Source organism: Urocitellus parryii, chromosome 15, assembly GCF_045843805.1.
Source record: "Urocitellus parryii isolate mUroPar1 chromosome 15, mUroPar1.hap1, whole genome shotgun sequence".
NCBI lineage: Eukaryota > Metazoa > Chordata > Mammalia > Rodentia > Sciuridae > Urocitellus > Urocitellus parryii.
In genome coordinates, this window is record NC_135545.1 from 55241497 (window position 1) to 55257713 (window position 16217).

Here is a 16217-nt window from a genome sequence, read left to right on the forward strand (position 1 = left end):
ACCACCTACTCATCCTCAAACCATGAGTCCCTCAAACAGACTGACCCACTGAGGGGTACAGTCTCACCACCTCTCACTCACCTCTAACCTTCCCACACTGTCCCACAGGAGCTTCAGGGGACACCTTAAACCCTAACATTCCTCATCTGTTAAAACAAGGTCACGAGTTTCTCAGACCCAGGTGTGATTAGGCCTGTCACCCCGCTGACACCCCAGCCTCTTGGTGTGCGGAGAAGATGGGGACAAAGGTGTGTGGACGCAAAGAGGCCGCCCCGCACTATCCTGGGAGGCTGCCCCTCGCCACCCCAGAGGCTGTCCCCCGCCACCCCAGAGGCTGTCCCCCGCCACCCCAGAGGCTGCCCCCCGCCACCCCAGAGGCTGCCGCGCCCCCACACTCCCAGTGCCCCCCTTGTTGGTGTAGGGGTGCTGCCTGGGAAGTGGGGAGGAAGAACACAAGGTCAAGCAGCCAGCGGGTGCACGGGTGGCAGCCCCTGACACCGAGGACAAAGGAAATCAAGGCACATCCGTGTGACCTGGGAGGTATTTAATTGCACTTTTTTTAAAAAGTCCAAAGCGAGGGGACCACTGAGGACCTAGCTCTTGGGATCCGTAGTGGGGAGGGCACCTGCTGTCCTATCCGGAAGACCACGTAATGCCCCACAAGCCCTGAGAGCTGGCTTCCTGGGAAGAGGACCGACAGTGAGCAAGTCCCTGGGCCCGCTGCACCCTCTGTGCACCGAGCGGCTTTGTGAGGGGACCCACGAGGCCCTGCCTGGTCGGGGTGGGGCTCGGCAGAAGACCCGCCCGGCCTCTGGGGGAAACCAAGAATCCCAAAACGAGGCAGCTGAGTCAGTATGGCTTCTAATCCAGGCAAGTATGGGACAAGGGCCGCAGTGCAGCAGCTCTGCCCAGAACAAAGGGGACAGTCTGACTCGGAGCTCACGGCTCCTGGCAGACGGAGGGTCGTCAGCAGCACCCACTCCCCAGACGGCAGAGGAGAGGCAGCGATGTGCATGGAGGCGCAGCCCACCCAGGTAGCCCTCAGCATCTGGGAACCCCTGGGGTTCAGGGCGAGTCTGCATCTCACCCCCCCCACCCCGCCCCGTTCCCAGGGCAGAACCCCCAGGCCAGGAGTGACTCCGAGGGCTGGGATGGTGGCTAGCGGCTCGGCCCCCAGCAGCCCTGGATGTCACTCGCCAGTGACTTTCGGGGTGGGCTGCTTGCAGCTGTCAAGCAAGCTCCAGGCTCAGGACCCCCAAGGGTCCCCCACATTTGAGTTGGCAACAGAGCCGCTACTTCGCGCCCGTGAGCCCCCATCTGCTCACGAGGCAGGTCTGTGTAAAAGAGTCGAGAAAGGCAGACGCAGACCCTGACACGCACACAGCGGGACCACAGCGCTGCACGCCCCCCTCTCCCCTCTCCAGCGCCCCACCCACCCCCCGCCGGCTGGGCCTCGATACACAAACACGCTCCTGCCCGAGGACACTGTCCCCACCAAGCACCGAGATTCTCGCCCAAACGTCCATCTGTTACCAGTCAAAATGGACCATCAAGGCACTAACTGGGATGGCCTGAGCAGAGGCCCAGTGGCCCCAGTGGCCCTCCTTCCTGCAGGACAAGACATCCCCCAGAACCGCCAATTCCAGCCGAGTTCCCAACGTCTGTGTCTTTGGACATCATTGATGAGAAATGAGCAAAGTTTAAGACTGAGCTGCTAATTTGACACTTAGGTTGGGAGGTCACCTCCCAGAATCCTATCTGTGGCAGCAGAGGGACCTTCTTGGCACGGCGTGTTCTGGTCAAGCCCGTCCAGGGCTCCATGGAGTTGCCCGGCAGGAGAGGGGGGGTCTGAGGCTCACACACACCCCGGGGAGGGCCGCACGCGCTGCACCAGGGATGTCCGTGTCCAGGCTCTGGAAGCCCCCCCGCCTAGGCGTCCTCCTCCAGGGCCTCACGGAGCCCTTCACTGTGGCGAGTCTGCCCAGTGATCTCCAGCAGGGCCCGGGCCTCGGGATCGACGTCCAGGATGCTCTTTTTGCCCTGGACCTTGGGGAGAAGGAGAGAGGGTATTCATGATGTGCAGAGAGGCGAGAAGCTCCCAAGAACTGGAACCGAGCCGTGGTTTCCGGCCCTGGGTCGGCTCTATAGAGAGGGAGCCACGCTCCGCCATTGCTGCAGGAAGCCCCGAGGCCCCGCCCAGGGTGCTCCACTCTCCAGAGTGATGAGGGGCTGCGGGGGTGCAGAGGGCCCAACCAGGCAGAGCCAGGCAACCACAAGGAGCCCAGGCCTTCTGATCTCACAGATGGGCAGGGGGGACAAAGGGACACACCTCGGGCAGGGCCCTGCTTTCCAGGACAGGGCCCAAAACCAACTGTGCCGGGTGCCTGCAGCGTCCCCAGAAACCAAGCAGGACCAACCACCCCCGTGTGGAGGAACAGAGGAGCCCCACCTTCAAGCCCCTCCACTCACCAGCTGCGACTCTGGGGGGTCTCCCACCGCCCACACCTCCATCTTGTCAAAGCGGAAGTTCTCCTGGGAGGACAGCTGCGGGCTGCTGTACGTGGTGCACGTGGGCTTGGCCTTGCTGTGTCCCTTCCCAAAGTCAGCGTCTACCCAAAGCCCGAAGTAATGGTGCTGTCCTCCCATGCCCTGCAGAGGAAGCCCCAGGGCCTCAGCGACTCGGGGTTCCCCTCCAGGAACGGCCCAGCGCGCAGTGGGAGGCCAGCCCGTCTTCCTCCCGCCGACAGCCTCTGCTGCTTCCTGCAGCTGCCACACGGCAGCAAGGACAGCCAGGAGCCGTGGCCACCCCCGTGTGGACCCACCTGCTGTTTCACGAGCCACCAGCCAGCCTGGCTATGTGCCAGCTGTGAGGCAGGAGGGCAGGGTGCCTCGTGACGGGTCTGCCACCCACGTGGGCCGCCACAGGAGCCAGGGGAAAAGGCGACATTCACCCTCTGCACCCACCACTGAAAGCCCCGCAGAGGCCACAGCCTTCCTGAGGGAGACCCTGGCCCGAGTGTCTGCTCCCAGCCCCAAGACAGGACAGACAGACACAGTGCAGGTGAGAACCAAAGCCACGGATGCGCGTGCCTGGTGGCAGAGGTGACACTGAGCGCCAGGAGGGACCCACCCCACCCCCACCCCATGCACTGCAGCTCTCACCAGTCCATTCGGGATGGTCTGCTGCCCGCAGTTCAGGTACATGAAGTGGTCGTTGTAGCCCGTGGGCCGGTACACGGCCATGCTGGGGGAGACGGAGAACAGGAAGCACCTCTCGTCCCCTGGAAGCCACAGAGCAATGGACACCAGGTCACTGTGTGCACTGGGCACCAAGAGCAGCAGACACACGGCTCCTGCTCAGGAAGTGCAGAGTCGGGAGGAACCCGCCTCCTCGGAATCAGGAGCAGAGGCAGGTGGCCCCTAGGATGCCGAGGAGCCTGCTGGAGTGTGTGCGTGAAGACGTGGGGCCGTCCCCACCTAAAAGACCCCCACCCTGGAGAGAAGAAAGCTGCAGACAGAGCCCCTCACAGCGCAGGACCTCGGGGAGGGGAAGGACACAGGAGGAGGCACAGGTGTGAGCACACAGGCCGTTTCAAGAAGCACTGGCCGGACACGGTGGCACCGCCTGTAATCCCAGGGCTCGGGAGGCTGAGGCAGGAGGGTCGCAAGTTGGGGCCCAGCGTCAACTTAGCAAGACCCTAAGCAACTCAGTGAGACCCTGTCTCTAAATAAAACGTAAAAAGGGCTGGGGATGGGGCTCAGTGGCTAAGCACCCTGGGTTCAATCCCCAGATTAATAAGAAGCACTGGTCAAAGCCTTGGAAGTGACCCCTGCCCCACCAGCACTCAGCACTGGGTGGGAGGAGGGCCTGCCTTGCCCACAGGAAGCTCTGTCAAGGGACCACCCCAGAGCTGCCTGCTGGGCCCAGAGCCTGCACCTGGACCCTGGTGGCTGAAATGCCTTCGACTGTGAGAGCCACCGCCCAGGCCTGGAGGGACAAGCCTCGGCAGCTTGGACGGAGGGGGGGTGCCACGAGGAGGGAAGGGGTCACAGGAAGCACGTGGACGACACAAGGGGGCATCCAAGGCCCAGGGACCATGGGAGGAGGACATTCTTGAGCAGGCAGAGTGCCAGCAAATAATGCCCTGACCGCCACTCAGACAGTGGGGGCCTCCGTGGCCAGGGTCAGGGCGGCCCTCAGGCAGCGCCTCAACAGCCTGCAAGGGCGGGAAGGACGTGCTGGACAGAGGTGGCGGGGCCACAGCCACTCATGGAGGAAGGACCCCACACAGGGATGAGCCTGGGGCACAGCAGGGGCCAGTCTTTCCCCCTGAGCACCTGTGGGTGTCCAGGTGGGGAAGGAAAGTCTGAATCGGCACCTGGGACCACACAGAGGCCTGGTAGGCGCCTGTCCTCGGAGCCGGGAGGCAGAGGGCCTGGGGCACTGGGAGCTGCCTGGTCCCCCCGCTCCTGCCTCCCCTCCTGGGCGCCGGGCTTTGTGGTCCTGAAGCTGTCATTCGACTGACGCTTACTGGGCCCTGCTAGGAGAGGTGCCGGGGCCACGGCGTGGGCCACGGCTGCAGGGACCCCCCCCCCCCCGTCCAGCTGGGGCTGCTGACAGGGGAAGCCACGTGGAAACAGTGGCTCCAGCTCATGGGGAAGACCCCAGGGTCGCTCTGCCTGCTGGAGTGGACCCCACAGGAGGGCTCCTTTGTGGTTTCCCCATCGAGCCCCCGGCCGAGCTGTGAACACGGTCAGTACACGACCGTCACAGGCTTCTGGGAACTGAGGCGCAGAGACCCAAGCACCTCCCCGAGGGCCAGAGCGGGGACCAGGCCCGTCACCCAAGTCTGGAGTCTTTCCAAGAGCACCTCAGAACGACCCAAAGAGAAGCGCCGTGCGGCTGCTCCCCTCTCAGAGCTGGAGGTGCACAGGTGGACACTGCCCTGAAGGGGACCAAAGCCCAGGGCCGGGCCACCGCAGGCCTAGGCTGCCCTGGGCCGGAGCTTCGTCCCGCGTTCCAGGGCAGAACGCCGTTGACGTGATGCCTGGTCTGCGTAACTTCCCGCGTTTCCCCCACGTACCACCCTGAAGGGCACGAGGCTCTTCACGCCCCCACTGGACCAGGGGGCCAAAGTCAGCGTGTGCGGACCACTGAGGCCCAGCAGTGGACTGAAGTGTCCTCGTGGCTCTGTGGTCATCTGTGGTCCCGACTCTTGGCCTGTTCGTGTCCTAAAGCAGAGCCTGAGCCACAGCAAGGCAGCCCAGCTGGGCTCCCCGAGCCACAGTCACCGGTGGAAGGACACCCCACCCCAGATGCTGAGGTACAGAGGCGGTGGTTTCCAGAAAAGTCCACATGCAAGGGCAGCCGCGTGCGAGAACACCATGTGGGGAGAGTGCCCACCAGTGTCAGGACTAGCACTCAGAGATGATCAGGTTCTAAAACAAGCAGATCAGGGGGACAGAGCACCAGCCCTCCACCTGCTGGTTCTCCCCTCCCAATCCCAGGGACAGGGCCGTGGCCTGACGACGCTCCGGGGGATGCTCTCAGCAGGTTCTCCCGGGGAAGGGGAAGGTCTGCCCCGGCCTCTGGCACTGGGCGAGCAGCTTCCAACCTCCACCAAGTTACAAGACCAGGAGGCAGCGCCCACAGAAGGGAGGAGGGGACAGGAGGGCGGCCAGTCGGTCCAGGCAGCAAAAATGTCCCTCTGAAAGAAGAGTCATCTGTGGGTCCCTCCCAGACAAACGCAGCCCGGCCTCTCCCACGACCTGGAGACCTGGTGGGGTGGGTGACACTGGGCCTCTGTGTCCTCACCTGGAAGCTGGCCTCAGGCTGCCCCTGCTTACTTTATCCCATGGCCAGGACCGGAGGAGGTCTGCGCACCAGAAAGGTGTCCTGGCTTGTCAGGCCCCTCGTGTCCAGGACACCCGGAGAGGCCAGGAGAAGGCCTGCCAGCGCCCCTGCTCCCCACTGCCCAGAGCCTCCAGGGCAGCAGCAGCGGGCGGGCGCCCCCACAGCTGGGCTGCCCCGGGGAGCGCGGTCGCCCAGGCTCACCTTGGAACTGAGGCTTGACCTCCCAGGGGCAGGAGGCAAAGCCACCGAACACGTGTCCGTCCTGGTCCTCGAGGAGCACGAGGCAGGGCCCCCGGTGCGTGATGTGCCCGCACAGCTGCGAGAAGCTCTGCCCGTGGAGCTGGGAGGAGAAGAGCAGGCGCCAGTGGTGCCGCTGCTCCTGCGCCAGGTGGGCGTTGAGGTAGATGGCCGCCAGGACGTCCAGGACGCTCTCAAACTCCCGCCCGGGGCCCACCTGGCGCTCGGGCACCAGCGTGGCCAGATCGAGGGACGAACGCAGGACCAGGAAGCCTTGGTGGATGACCACTCTCAGGAACGTGGCCACGTGGGGGACCCTGAACACCCAGTCCTCCACCGTGGCTCGGTCACAGGCGTGGTCCAGCCAGTGAGGCCCCAGCGGCCTGCTGCCATCTAGGAGGGGAAATGGTGTCACTGGGCCAGCACGGCACCTTCCAGCGACTGAGCCACACAGAAACAGGAGCTGGGGACCGAGTGGGACCCTGGACACGGGAGGCGGCTCGGCTGACTGGCGATGAGCCTGGTATGGAAAAGACCGGAAAATAGCTCACAGCCTCTTGTTCACACTGATTACCTGCCGAGATCCCCTCGGGGTGTATTAAGATCACCTTCCCTGTCCTTCCCACTATTCAAATGTGGCTGCTATGAAGTTTTGGAATTCCACGAGGGGCCTGCTTTATTTCTCCAGTGCTGGTCTCAACAATTTGAGTTCGAGACCCCTGTCCTCTCCTTCCCCACCGAGCTGCCCACCGAGCTGCCCCTCAGCTGGCCGCCTCACATCCAGGCCCTGACAAGGAGGCCGCGTCCCCCGTGCCTCAGCAGCTGGGGCCTGTGAGGGCTTCAACCCCAGGGGTCAACTGTCCAGGGTGGGGTGGCTGGTCCCTCACGGGGACCCTCTAGTTGATCTGGGAAAAGCCAATGCTGTTGTCCCTCTCTCACCTACAGAGTGAGGTGACACGGTGATGTCACAGGAAACACCTGGGCCTGAAGCAGCCTCGGTTTCCCTGTGGGCACGAGGGACGCGATTCCAGACACGCCGTGCGGTCACCGCCAGGCCCAGGGAACTTCTGTTTTTAAACTCACTGGTGCGTGCGAAGCCTCCGTTCACAGCTGCTATCACTCCCAGCCCAGGGAAACTTGGGGTCTAACCTCAAATAATGGTTTTCCTCTAACTCCTGCCCATTTCACCAGAATCATACAGAAAGTCCAGGAAATGTAGAAACCCAACTACTTGATCATCCTCTCCCCAACTTGTATGAGGCTTCAAATTCCTATCAGTTCTAATCAAACTAGTTTCAAATACATTTCTCACTACCTGTTCATTACCTGAAATCTTAAGGATGATTTTAATTGTTTGATTTAACTTTTTCTAGTTAAAAGACAAGTTAACTTAAGTTTTCTCTTTTTATGATTCTTCTTTTTAAAACTACTGACTTTGAAATAACAAATAATTGGGCTGGGGATGTGGCTCAAGCGGTAATGTGTTCACCTGGCATGCGTGGGGTGCTGGGTTCGATCCTCAGCACCACATAAAAATAAAATAAAGATATTGTGTCCACCGAAAACTAAAAAATAAATATTAAAAAATTCTCTCTCTCTCTCTTTAAAATAAAACAAATAATTCACCCACAAGATACTGATATGTATATCTTTCCACATTCCAAATACCTTCCTAAATATTTGAAAAATGACTTATTTTAAAATTGTATTTTAAAACCTGGCTTTATAATAAAAGAGTAACATATTTATAAAGTAACTCTACTTTGCAGAGAGACTTCACCATGAAGTTTTTTAAAATCTCAAATGCCAAGTAAATCTAAATATATACTGTTTCTCACCCAATGATAGCAGAATACATGCTTCTCAACTGTATGATGCACAATACCCCAAGTAGACCATATTCTAGGCCAGAAAAGATGCCCCAGTAAATCATACAATATATGTTCTCCAACCATGAAGAAATAAAATTAAAAATCAGTAGCCAAAGGCAATTTGAGGAATTCACAGCATGTAAAAATTGAATAACACTTCTTTTTTTTTTTTTAAAGAGAGAGAGGAGAGAGAGAGAGAGAGAGAGAGAGAGAGAATTTTTTAATATTTATTTTTAGTTCTCGGCGGACACAACATCTTTGTTGGTATGTGGTGCTGAGGATCGAACCCGGGCCTCACGCATGCCAGGCGAGCGCGCTACCGCTTGAGCCACATCCCCAGCCCAATGAATAACACTTCTAAATAGCCAATAGGTCAAAGAAGAAATCATAAGGGACATTAGAAAACACTAAGATGAATGAAAACAAAACCTAAAACTCATGGGTGCAGCTAAAGCAGCATTTAGAGGGAAATTCATAGCTGCCTACGCTGACGCTGCCTACAGTGAAGAGAGATCTCAAATCAATCATCTCCACCTGTATCTTAAGAAATCAGGAAAAGAATACAAACTAAACCTAATGCAAACAGAAGGAGGGGAACAAAAGACTACGGCAAAATACATGGAATAGTAGAAAAACAGGAGTTTTTAAAAAAATCAATAGAATCAAAATCTGGTTATTTGAGGAGATCCACAAAAAAATAGAGAAACATTGTTCACATCAGCAACAGAGGTGGGGCCATCGCTAGAATCATACAGAAATCCCATGACACTCAGAACGCACCCAAGGGCTCAGCCACCCCTACTCCCACCCCCACTTGGATAGACTCGCTGCAAGGCCACAGCACAGCTGCAAGGCCACTGCAAGGCCACAGTCTACCACCAAGGCCAGCATCGCTGAGGATGGCCGGGCACTTGCCTGGAAGCTTCATCTCAGACAGCAGGTGGGCGGCCAGTGCCTGCACCCTGGTGGGGGTTCCTGGGGCCTTCTTCCGGGTCCAGCCCTTCAGCTCCTGCCTGTGGGCCAGCACATGCTCCACAGAGCCAACCAGATCCTCTGTGAACTGCAAGCCCACAATTCCACCTGTAACAACGGTCCACATGACCCAGACCCCACCACACCACCGTGGGCCGGCCAGTTCTCTCCAACACCCCGCACCATGGACCGCAATATGGGGCAGTCACCACCTGACACAGTCCTCACCCTTCCAGTGGCACACATGGCTGACAGGAAGTCCCCAACCCCTATAGGTCCTTATCCTTCTGGTGACACACATGGCTGACCTACAAGTCCTGCCCCCGCCTTTGTCCAGGAGTTCAGACCCTGGACACAGGGTACATGGTCGAGGGCTCCCCAGGAGCAGAAATCTCAGCCAAGTCCCCACCCCAGCTCCAAGCCCATGGCCAAGACCACTCAGGGGCCTGCGTCCCCTACCTTCTGGAGGTCTCTGGCTTTCACGGGACCTTCCTTGGCAGAAATCATCTTCAGAATCATGAGACTCCTCTCCTCAGAGCTGCCCTTCAGCAGGTGGGACAGCGACGCCGTGAACTGCTCCTGAGAGACGCCCTTGCTGGGCCCCTGAGCCCTCCCAGTCGGGTGGACTCTCTGCATAGCGTCATACAGTCTGCTGACCATCTCTGCGGGAAGAGCCTCCCCAACGCGGTTCTGCTGGGGACAGGTGGGAGAAAGGGCTGGAGGGGCACAAGGTCAACTTGGCAGTGTCCCAGGGCAGTGAGCTGGGGGCTGGGGCCCTGATGCTCTCAGCAGCCAGCCCCCCCCACCCAGGGCCCACCCTCACAGGGCCCAGCGCAGCTGCCTTGGCCATCAGATCCTCCACTCTGCTCCTGCCCTGCCTGCCATACTGTCCAGTGTCCCCGGTTGGCCACGTCTTTCCTGCCTCTGCCCATCACTCCTCCTGCTTGTCCCCCCCTTAGGAGATCATGTGGGTTAGAGCCTTGTGCTGCCACATCTGAGCTTATCCGCCTGCGTGGCCTGTCTGTGCACAGCCATCTGGCCTCCACACTAGGGTTTCCGAGTGCCTGGGTCCGCTGCACTAGCCCAACTCGTGTGCTCAAGATGCATTTCTAGTCACTTCCACTAGACTTTTGGGTTTCTCAATCGGCACTTTAATGATGTCATTATACAAATACTGTTTTTCTTTTTGGCTTCAACATCAAATGTGATTTGACCAGGGACGGCAAGCAAGCAGAAAAGAGCACAAGTCGTGAACAGAGTCACAGGGTCTGCGCAGGGTCGGAGTGCGGGGCTCCCACCAGCCCCAGAGCGTGCCGTCTGTCACCGCGTCAGTGGCTGCAGCTCTCCTGGGCGCTCTCAGGAGACTCCTGTTTCTGTCCACTTCCAGAGTTCTGTCGCAGAGCGCTCTACGCACGCCCTCCCCGGCACTGAGGTCAGCTCTTAGGGCGCACCACCTCAGCCGTCCACTACGGTCAGGTCCTGGCCTGCCTGGTCCTCTCAGCTCCAGCTGTGTGTGCCCAGGCCCACTGGGTGCTCCTGGTCTGAAGGAGACACATGGGCACACACGTGGGCTGCGCCATGAACTAGAGCCCCAAAGCCTCCCTGGCCAGCCTCCTCGTCTGCAAACTGTGGGTGGGCCCAATGCCCATCAGACCCACACTGCCCGCTCCCGGGGAGACGCACTAATGCAGTCCTTGGTCAGTGTCCTGCCCAGGTTGAGCACTCGAGGGTCCTATAGAAATGGCCAGTTTCACCTCCCTGAAGGAGACCCTGGAACGTGAGTCTTCAGCACAGCGTCAGGAGCACTGTAAGGGGCACAGATGCGCCCGAGGCACTGAAGCAGCCTTGTCCCCAGCTGCCACCCTGTGTCAGGGAGGGCGGCCAGGAGACTCGGCTCCAGGGCAGGAGGCAGTGGCCCCCCTTGCTCCCCATGCCCCACATCAGCTCAGGCTAGAAACACCCCAAACTCTGTGGAAGTTCCACCTACTCCTAGCTCCTTTCTTCCATACAAATACGACTAGAGTGACTTCAAGAAAAGACGAGGGGACCTTTAGTTGTGACCAATGGCGGCTCTGCAAGGCAGGGCAGAGGAGCCACCAGGGACACCACGCGGCCCTCAGATTTTCAGAGGGCCCACTCCTCAGTGCTCCCCCTGCCCCAGGACCAGGGTGCACAGACCCTGGGCCCAGCTCGCACGGGGCGCCGGCGGCCGTCCTTGCCTTCAGCGCCTGCAGTGAGAAGGACCTGGGCGAGGCCTCAGAGCTGTCCTTGTCCAACGACAGGGTGTCAAACAGCGCATCGACTTCCGCCTGCTCCTCGGGAAGGAACTGGGAGTAACACCTCTGCTCCGCGCGGCTCCTGCTGTTCCCCATCTCTCCTGGGACCCAGCGGGTTCTCTGCAGAAGGACAGAGACAAGTTAGGGGAAGGTCAAAGTGACCATCGAGGCAGCGACGACTCTGGGGTCCAGCCGGTAAGTGCCAATTCTCCTGGAAAATGCAGCTAAAATGCACTAGACCTCGAAGTGGGGCTTCCGTGTGGTAGATATTACTAGTTGGCACCAGCCATGCCCGGAGCATCGCTGGGATACTGCACTGGGTCAGCAAAGCCAAGGGCAGGGACGGTCCTTGTGTGGCCGGGCCCTTCAGGTCCTAGCCAGCAGGCCTCTTTCATCTGAGGTGTCAGAGGGGCAGAAACAGAGACTGACACCCAAAAGCAGGTGACCCGGGGGCCTGGTTCATTGTCACAGGCCTGGAAGAAGCCAGGTGGCAGGGGGTCCATCAAAAGAGCAGTTAGAGGGGGCTGGGCTGGGCTCAGAGGCAGAGCACTCGCCTGGCACACGTGAGCCACTGGGTCGGATCCTCAGCACCCCATAAACCTAAATGAATAAGATAAAGGTCTGTGTTCATCTGAAACTAAAAAAATATTTTTTAAAAAAGAGCACAGTTAGCAAGGAAACGCCTCTTGAAAGGTGAAGTCTGTGACATTCATCCCCTGTCCCGGCTTCCTGGGAACTGCACTGGTGACACCGCCAAGGTGACAAACCCTTCACCAGCGCGGGCAACTTGGTCAGCGGGGTCTGTGCCACAGGAAGCCACCTCCCAGGAGGCTGGGCCAGGAGGAGGCCATCCCAGTGGCAGGGAGCATGACGAGTGTCCCCATCAAGATGTGACGGCCAAAGGTGGGTGCCCAGGGGTCTGTCTTTCCTTTTATTGAGGTGAGAGCCCCACAACGCGACGCCAACCATGTTAAGGAGAACGATCCAGGGGCATTTAGGCCATCGACGGTGCTGTCAGCCCCCGCCTGTGTGTGCCAAGGGACGCCCATCAGCCGCGGGGCACCTCGCTCCTGTCACTTCCAGCCCAGGCAACCATAGCTCTGCCCCTGTGGCTCCCATTCTGGACGGTCCTCCAGCGGGTCCCAGCACATGGCCTTCCCCACCTCCCACTTTTCGCCCAGTGCCCTGCTGTCCTGCCACCCAGCCACGACCGGTGTCTGCCCTTTACCCCTTCCTATGGCCAACTGGCACTTCACCATGTGAACAGGTCCTCGCTTGTGCAGGGACAGCCGGGCCCTGGTGTTCTCTTGGCCACTGTGAGTGGGCCGTGGTGAGCCCGCATCCGCTCCAGCCATCTCTCACAGTCCCAAGGTGGATGCCGAGCCCTGGAGCTGTTGGCTCCTAAGGTGACCCTGACTTGGAGGAACTGCCACACGGCACTCCACTTCACAGTCCCCTGCAAAGCGCCAGTCCTCCATGTCCCTGCCATCGCCCTCTTTTGACTAAGGTCGTCTGTCCACGAGGGGCCTGCCTTGACCAGCTTCACTGCTAACACACCCGCAAGAGCGCGTCTGGGGGGGGGGGCCTCCCCAGAGCAGGACCCGCGGGGCTTGCCAAGGCAGGCTGGGTCAGGTCGCCCAGCCCAGTGTGCGGTGCCACTCACATGCCATCTGATCTAAATGCTTCTGCTCAGGTTTCACAACAGCAGAAGAGCCAAGAAGGAAAACCTCTGGCCTGGCTCAGTGTCCAGTGGCCGAGGCTGGCCCCGTCTCTGAGGCAAAGGGGCTGCTTCAGAGGAGTCCCAGCCCCAGGGCACAGCCGTGCCAAGTAGACCCCAAGGGCCAGGGGGCAGGCCAAATGTCCAAACCCAAGCCCCAGTAAATAACACTGTCATCCAGGGCTCAACCAGGAGAGGGAGCATCGTACCAACTTTTAAACACCCACCGGATGTCAGGGGTGTGCACCGGGAGGTTGGCCAACAGATGCATCCTTGCAGACCCAAAAGGAGGCCTCCCCACAGCAGGATGATTGCAGCAACTGTCTGTTTCAAAATATCCAGAAGAGGGGATTTTGAATGTTCTCACTACAAACGTGACAGGACAGAAATCTCCCAACAGTGTCCAACCTCCCAGCAATGTCTGGGAGGAAAAGAAGGCTTCTGATATGCCCTTTCCAAATGCAAGCTCCCGAACTTCAGTCCCAGACAAGCTTTCTCATCAGACTTTCATAGGTTCACCTGGGTATTTGGGACAGCCACCGTCCTGCCACGTTGACCCATGTCACATCCTCTTAGAGAAAGAAGCTCGTTGAGATCACAGTACCAGCAGCCTTTCACCTGGAGGTGGTTTCTTCTCCCAGGGGACATGTGACAATGATGGGAGACATTTGGGATGTCATAACTGGGAGAAGAGAATCCTGCTGGCATTTGGAGAGCGGAGGCCCAGGATGCTGCTGACCATTCTACAGCGAACAGGACAGCCCTCAAGCTCACAGGCTGAAGGTGAGAAGCTGTGGCTTCAAGGACGTGAGCAGGGGCCAACAGGATGGTGTCCCTCCTACCCCTAGGACACTGGTTCACACCCTGCCCCTCTCTGCATGGGACTCCGGGCCCTGCCATTAAGCATAGGCAAAGATCTGAGTTCAAATCACATCACTCCATATTAGGACTAGGGGACAAGTCACTAAGCTCTTTTCAACCCTTAATCAAAATGGAAGAAAGTCCACTAGCCCAAGGTGACAGATTGCTTGCTTGCTTGACCAAATTTTAGTCAGGCTCTCCTCCTATCTGTGCTCCTCCAGGTAAAATCCACCTTTCACGAGGACCCTATCCTCACAGCCCATTACCCCTGTTAGAAAGCCAGGTTCATCCCCCACCAACCCCTGGGCGACAGCTCATCGCCTGGCCTGTCTTCTGCAAACACTTGGTTAGGTCAGGCTAGCCAGAATCCCCCTCCCTCCTGGTGTTGCCTCTGGTCATTTTCTGTCCACTGACCCCCACCTGTTCCTGGGCTGTAAATTCCCACTTGCCCAGGCGAGAAGACCCCCACCTTGCCCCCTCTGCCATGTCCCTGTACCTATGGCCAGGCTCTTGAATGAAGCCTGGCTTGGCGTGCTCTCACAACCATCAGTGAATAATTTAACACAAGGTCAAAGGATTGAATAAAGCAACCCGGGGAACTGGGAAGGCCAAAGACAAGCAGAGGTAGCTCCTTGGGTCTAGGCCTGGGAACAAGGGAAGCAGTCCTGCCCTAAGGGCCTGCAGCGGGATCCCACGCCACGCGAGACAGACGACGGGGCCTTTTCTGGGCACACTTCCCGCTGGTGTCCCAGGACGCTCTGTGGACTCCTTTCCAAGCTTCTCAGGACCGGTCCTGTCATCATGAGGAGGCTCCACCCTGGCTGGCCAACCTCCAACCCTCTACCTCTGAGGAGCCATCACCCTTAAAGCCATGAACATGGCCCTCCCTGTCCCCTTTCTGGGGACACTCTAACCACTCCATCAGAACCCACCCACCTTAAGTCCTGTTTATGCCCCAGAGTCCAGTACCCCTTCTGCAAGGGGCAGCTTGAACCCAAGCAAGGCGTTCCCCTGGCCCAAGGCTGGCTTCCCTCCCTCCACCCTGGGCTCAGAGGGCCGTGTCCGGGGGGCCCTTTGCTTTTCCCTCCTAAGCTATCATTTTAGTTATCAGCTCCAGGCCAAGAAGATCCCCGCACATCCTCCATATATCCCACTCCTGTTGCCTCCACAGATGCTGCGCTTCCTTCCCGTGTCAATGCCAGCATTCTCTCGTGGCTCTCCCTTCCGGGCAGCTGGCCTTGACCATGCGGAGGGCACTTCTAGGGACTTCTGATCTGATCGCACAGATGGCAGAAGGCCAGTGTACTTCCGTGCTCAGAGGTCCACACCGGAGGCCCTCCCTCCCTCTGAGCTGTCCCCGGGCACACTCCAGGGGCCTGGACAGGCCTGGACACTAGGGGAGCGGCAGGGCTCAGGCCCACTGGGGACACGCTCCGCACGCATCCGCACCCCAGTAGAGCCGGCCCGCGCCTCCCGCTCAGCTCACCGACCTGAAGGACCCCAGTGGGTCCGGCAGCAGGGGTTTGCTCGGGGGAGTCTCCCCAGCCGCGTTCCCTGGCAACGGTGCCGACCGGCGGTCGAGTGCCCCAATCCAGGAAGCAGAATCTGGAGGCGGAGCCCAGGGACGAAGCCAGCCAATGGCGAGGCGCCTCGGGGGGTGGGCGGGGCGCGGTGTGGGCGGGGCCGGGCTCGTGGACCGGGTCCGCGGGAAGGAGCGGCTGCGGGCGGTCACTGGGAACTGGCTAGCGGGGAGAGGCAGTGCCTGGCCCGCGGGGCTGCTGGGGAGGAGAGGCCCTGGGCGGGGCGGAGCGGAGGAGCGGGGCGAGGGAGCGAGGCTGAGCTGGGGGCTGAGCACATTCCCGGGAGGAGGGGGACCCAAAAGGGGACCCAGCTGAGGACTTGCTCTGCTAGCCTCCGAAGACAGAGCGCCCTGTCCTGGACACCCCACCTGCTGGTCCTGAGGCCTTCTTCCACCTCTTCAGTTGGTTTTATCTGTCACCCCAGCTTGGTGAGTAGCCAGGAAGGTGTTCACAGTCTTCACTGATGTGGCCTCGCTGTCCAGAGGGCAGGACAGGATCTGTCCAGTTCCTCCCGGTGGCACAGTTTGGTAAACACTCCCTGACCTGTGTGTGCCCTTCTTCAGCTTCACCACCCCTTCATTCCAAAGTGTTTCGACACATAGCCTCCATTTCTTCCCCTCTGCCCATTTCTTAAGCCTACTGAAAGCCTGTCTTGGCCAGGACCCTGTCACTGACCCCAAGGGGCACTGAGCCCTGGCATGCAGCATTGCCTGTGGGCGTTCCTGCCTCCTCAGCTCTTTCCTGGGCTTCTGGGGTGCTCATTCCTTGCTCCCATCTTCTCCCAGTCCCATCTGGCTTCAGCTCCTCCTGCTTCTTCCCCTCTTTCCACCCTCTGCATCCTCCTGAGAT

General features: G+C 59.3%; 1 protein-coding gene across 2 annotated transcripts; it reads right to left on the reverse strand.

Moving 5' to 3' along the window:
- Nucleotides 1-1404: 1404 nt before the first annotated feature.
- On the reverse strand, nt 1405-16217 carry Meak7 (MTOR associated protein MEAK7). 2 transcript variants are annotated; one of them, XM_026411425.2, is made up of 8 exons: nt 15737-16217; nt 11154-11330; nt 9394-9624; nt 8878-9022; nt 6056-6484; nt 3163-3281; nt 2470-2649; nt 1405-2046 (listed from the first exon to the last, which is right to left on the reverse strand). In XM_026411425.2, the coding sequence occupies exons 2-8, from the start codon at nt 11304-11306 to the stop codon at nt 1930-1932; spliced, it is 1374 nt and encodes a 457-aa protein (XP_026267210.2). In that variant the 5' UTR covers nt 11307-11330; nt 15737-16217; the 3' UTR covers nt 1405-1929. The 2 variants fall into 2 exon arrangements, with proteins under 2 accessions (XP_026267210.2, XP_026267209.2); XM_026411424.2 differs by lacking the exon at nt 15737-16217 and adding an exon at nt 15279-15369 and having other exon boundaries at nt 1406-2046.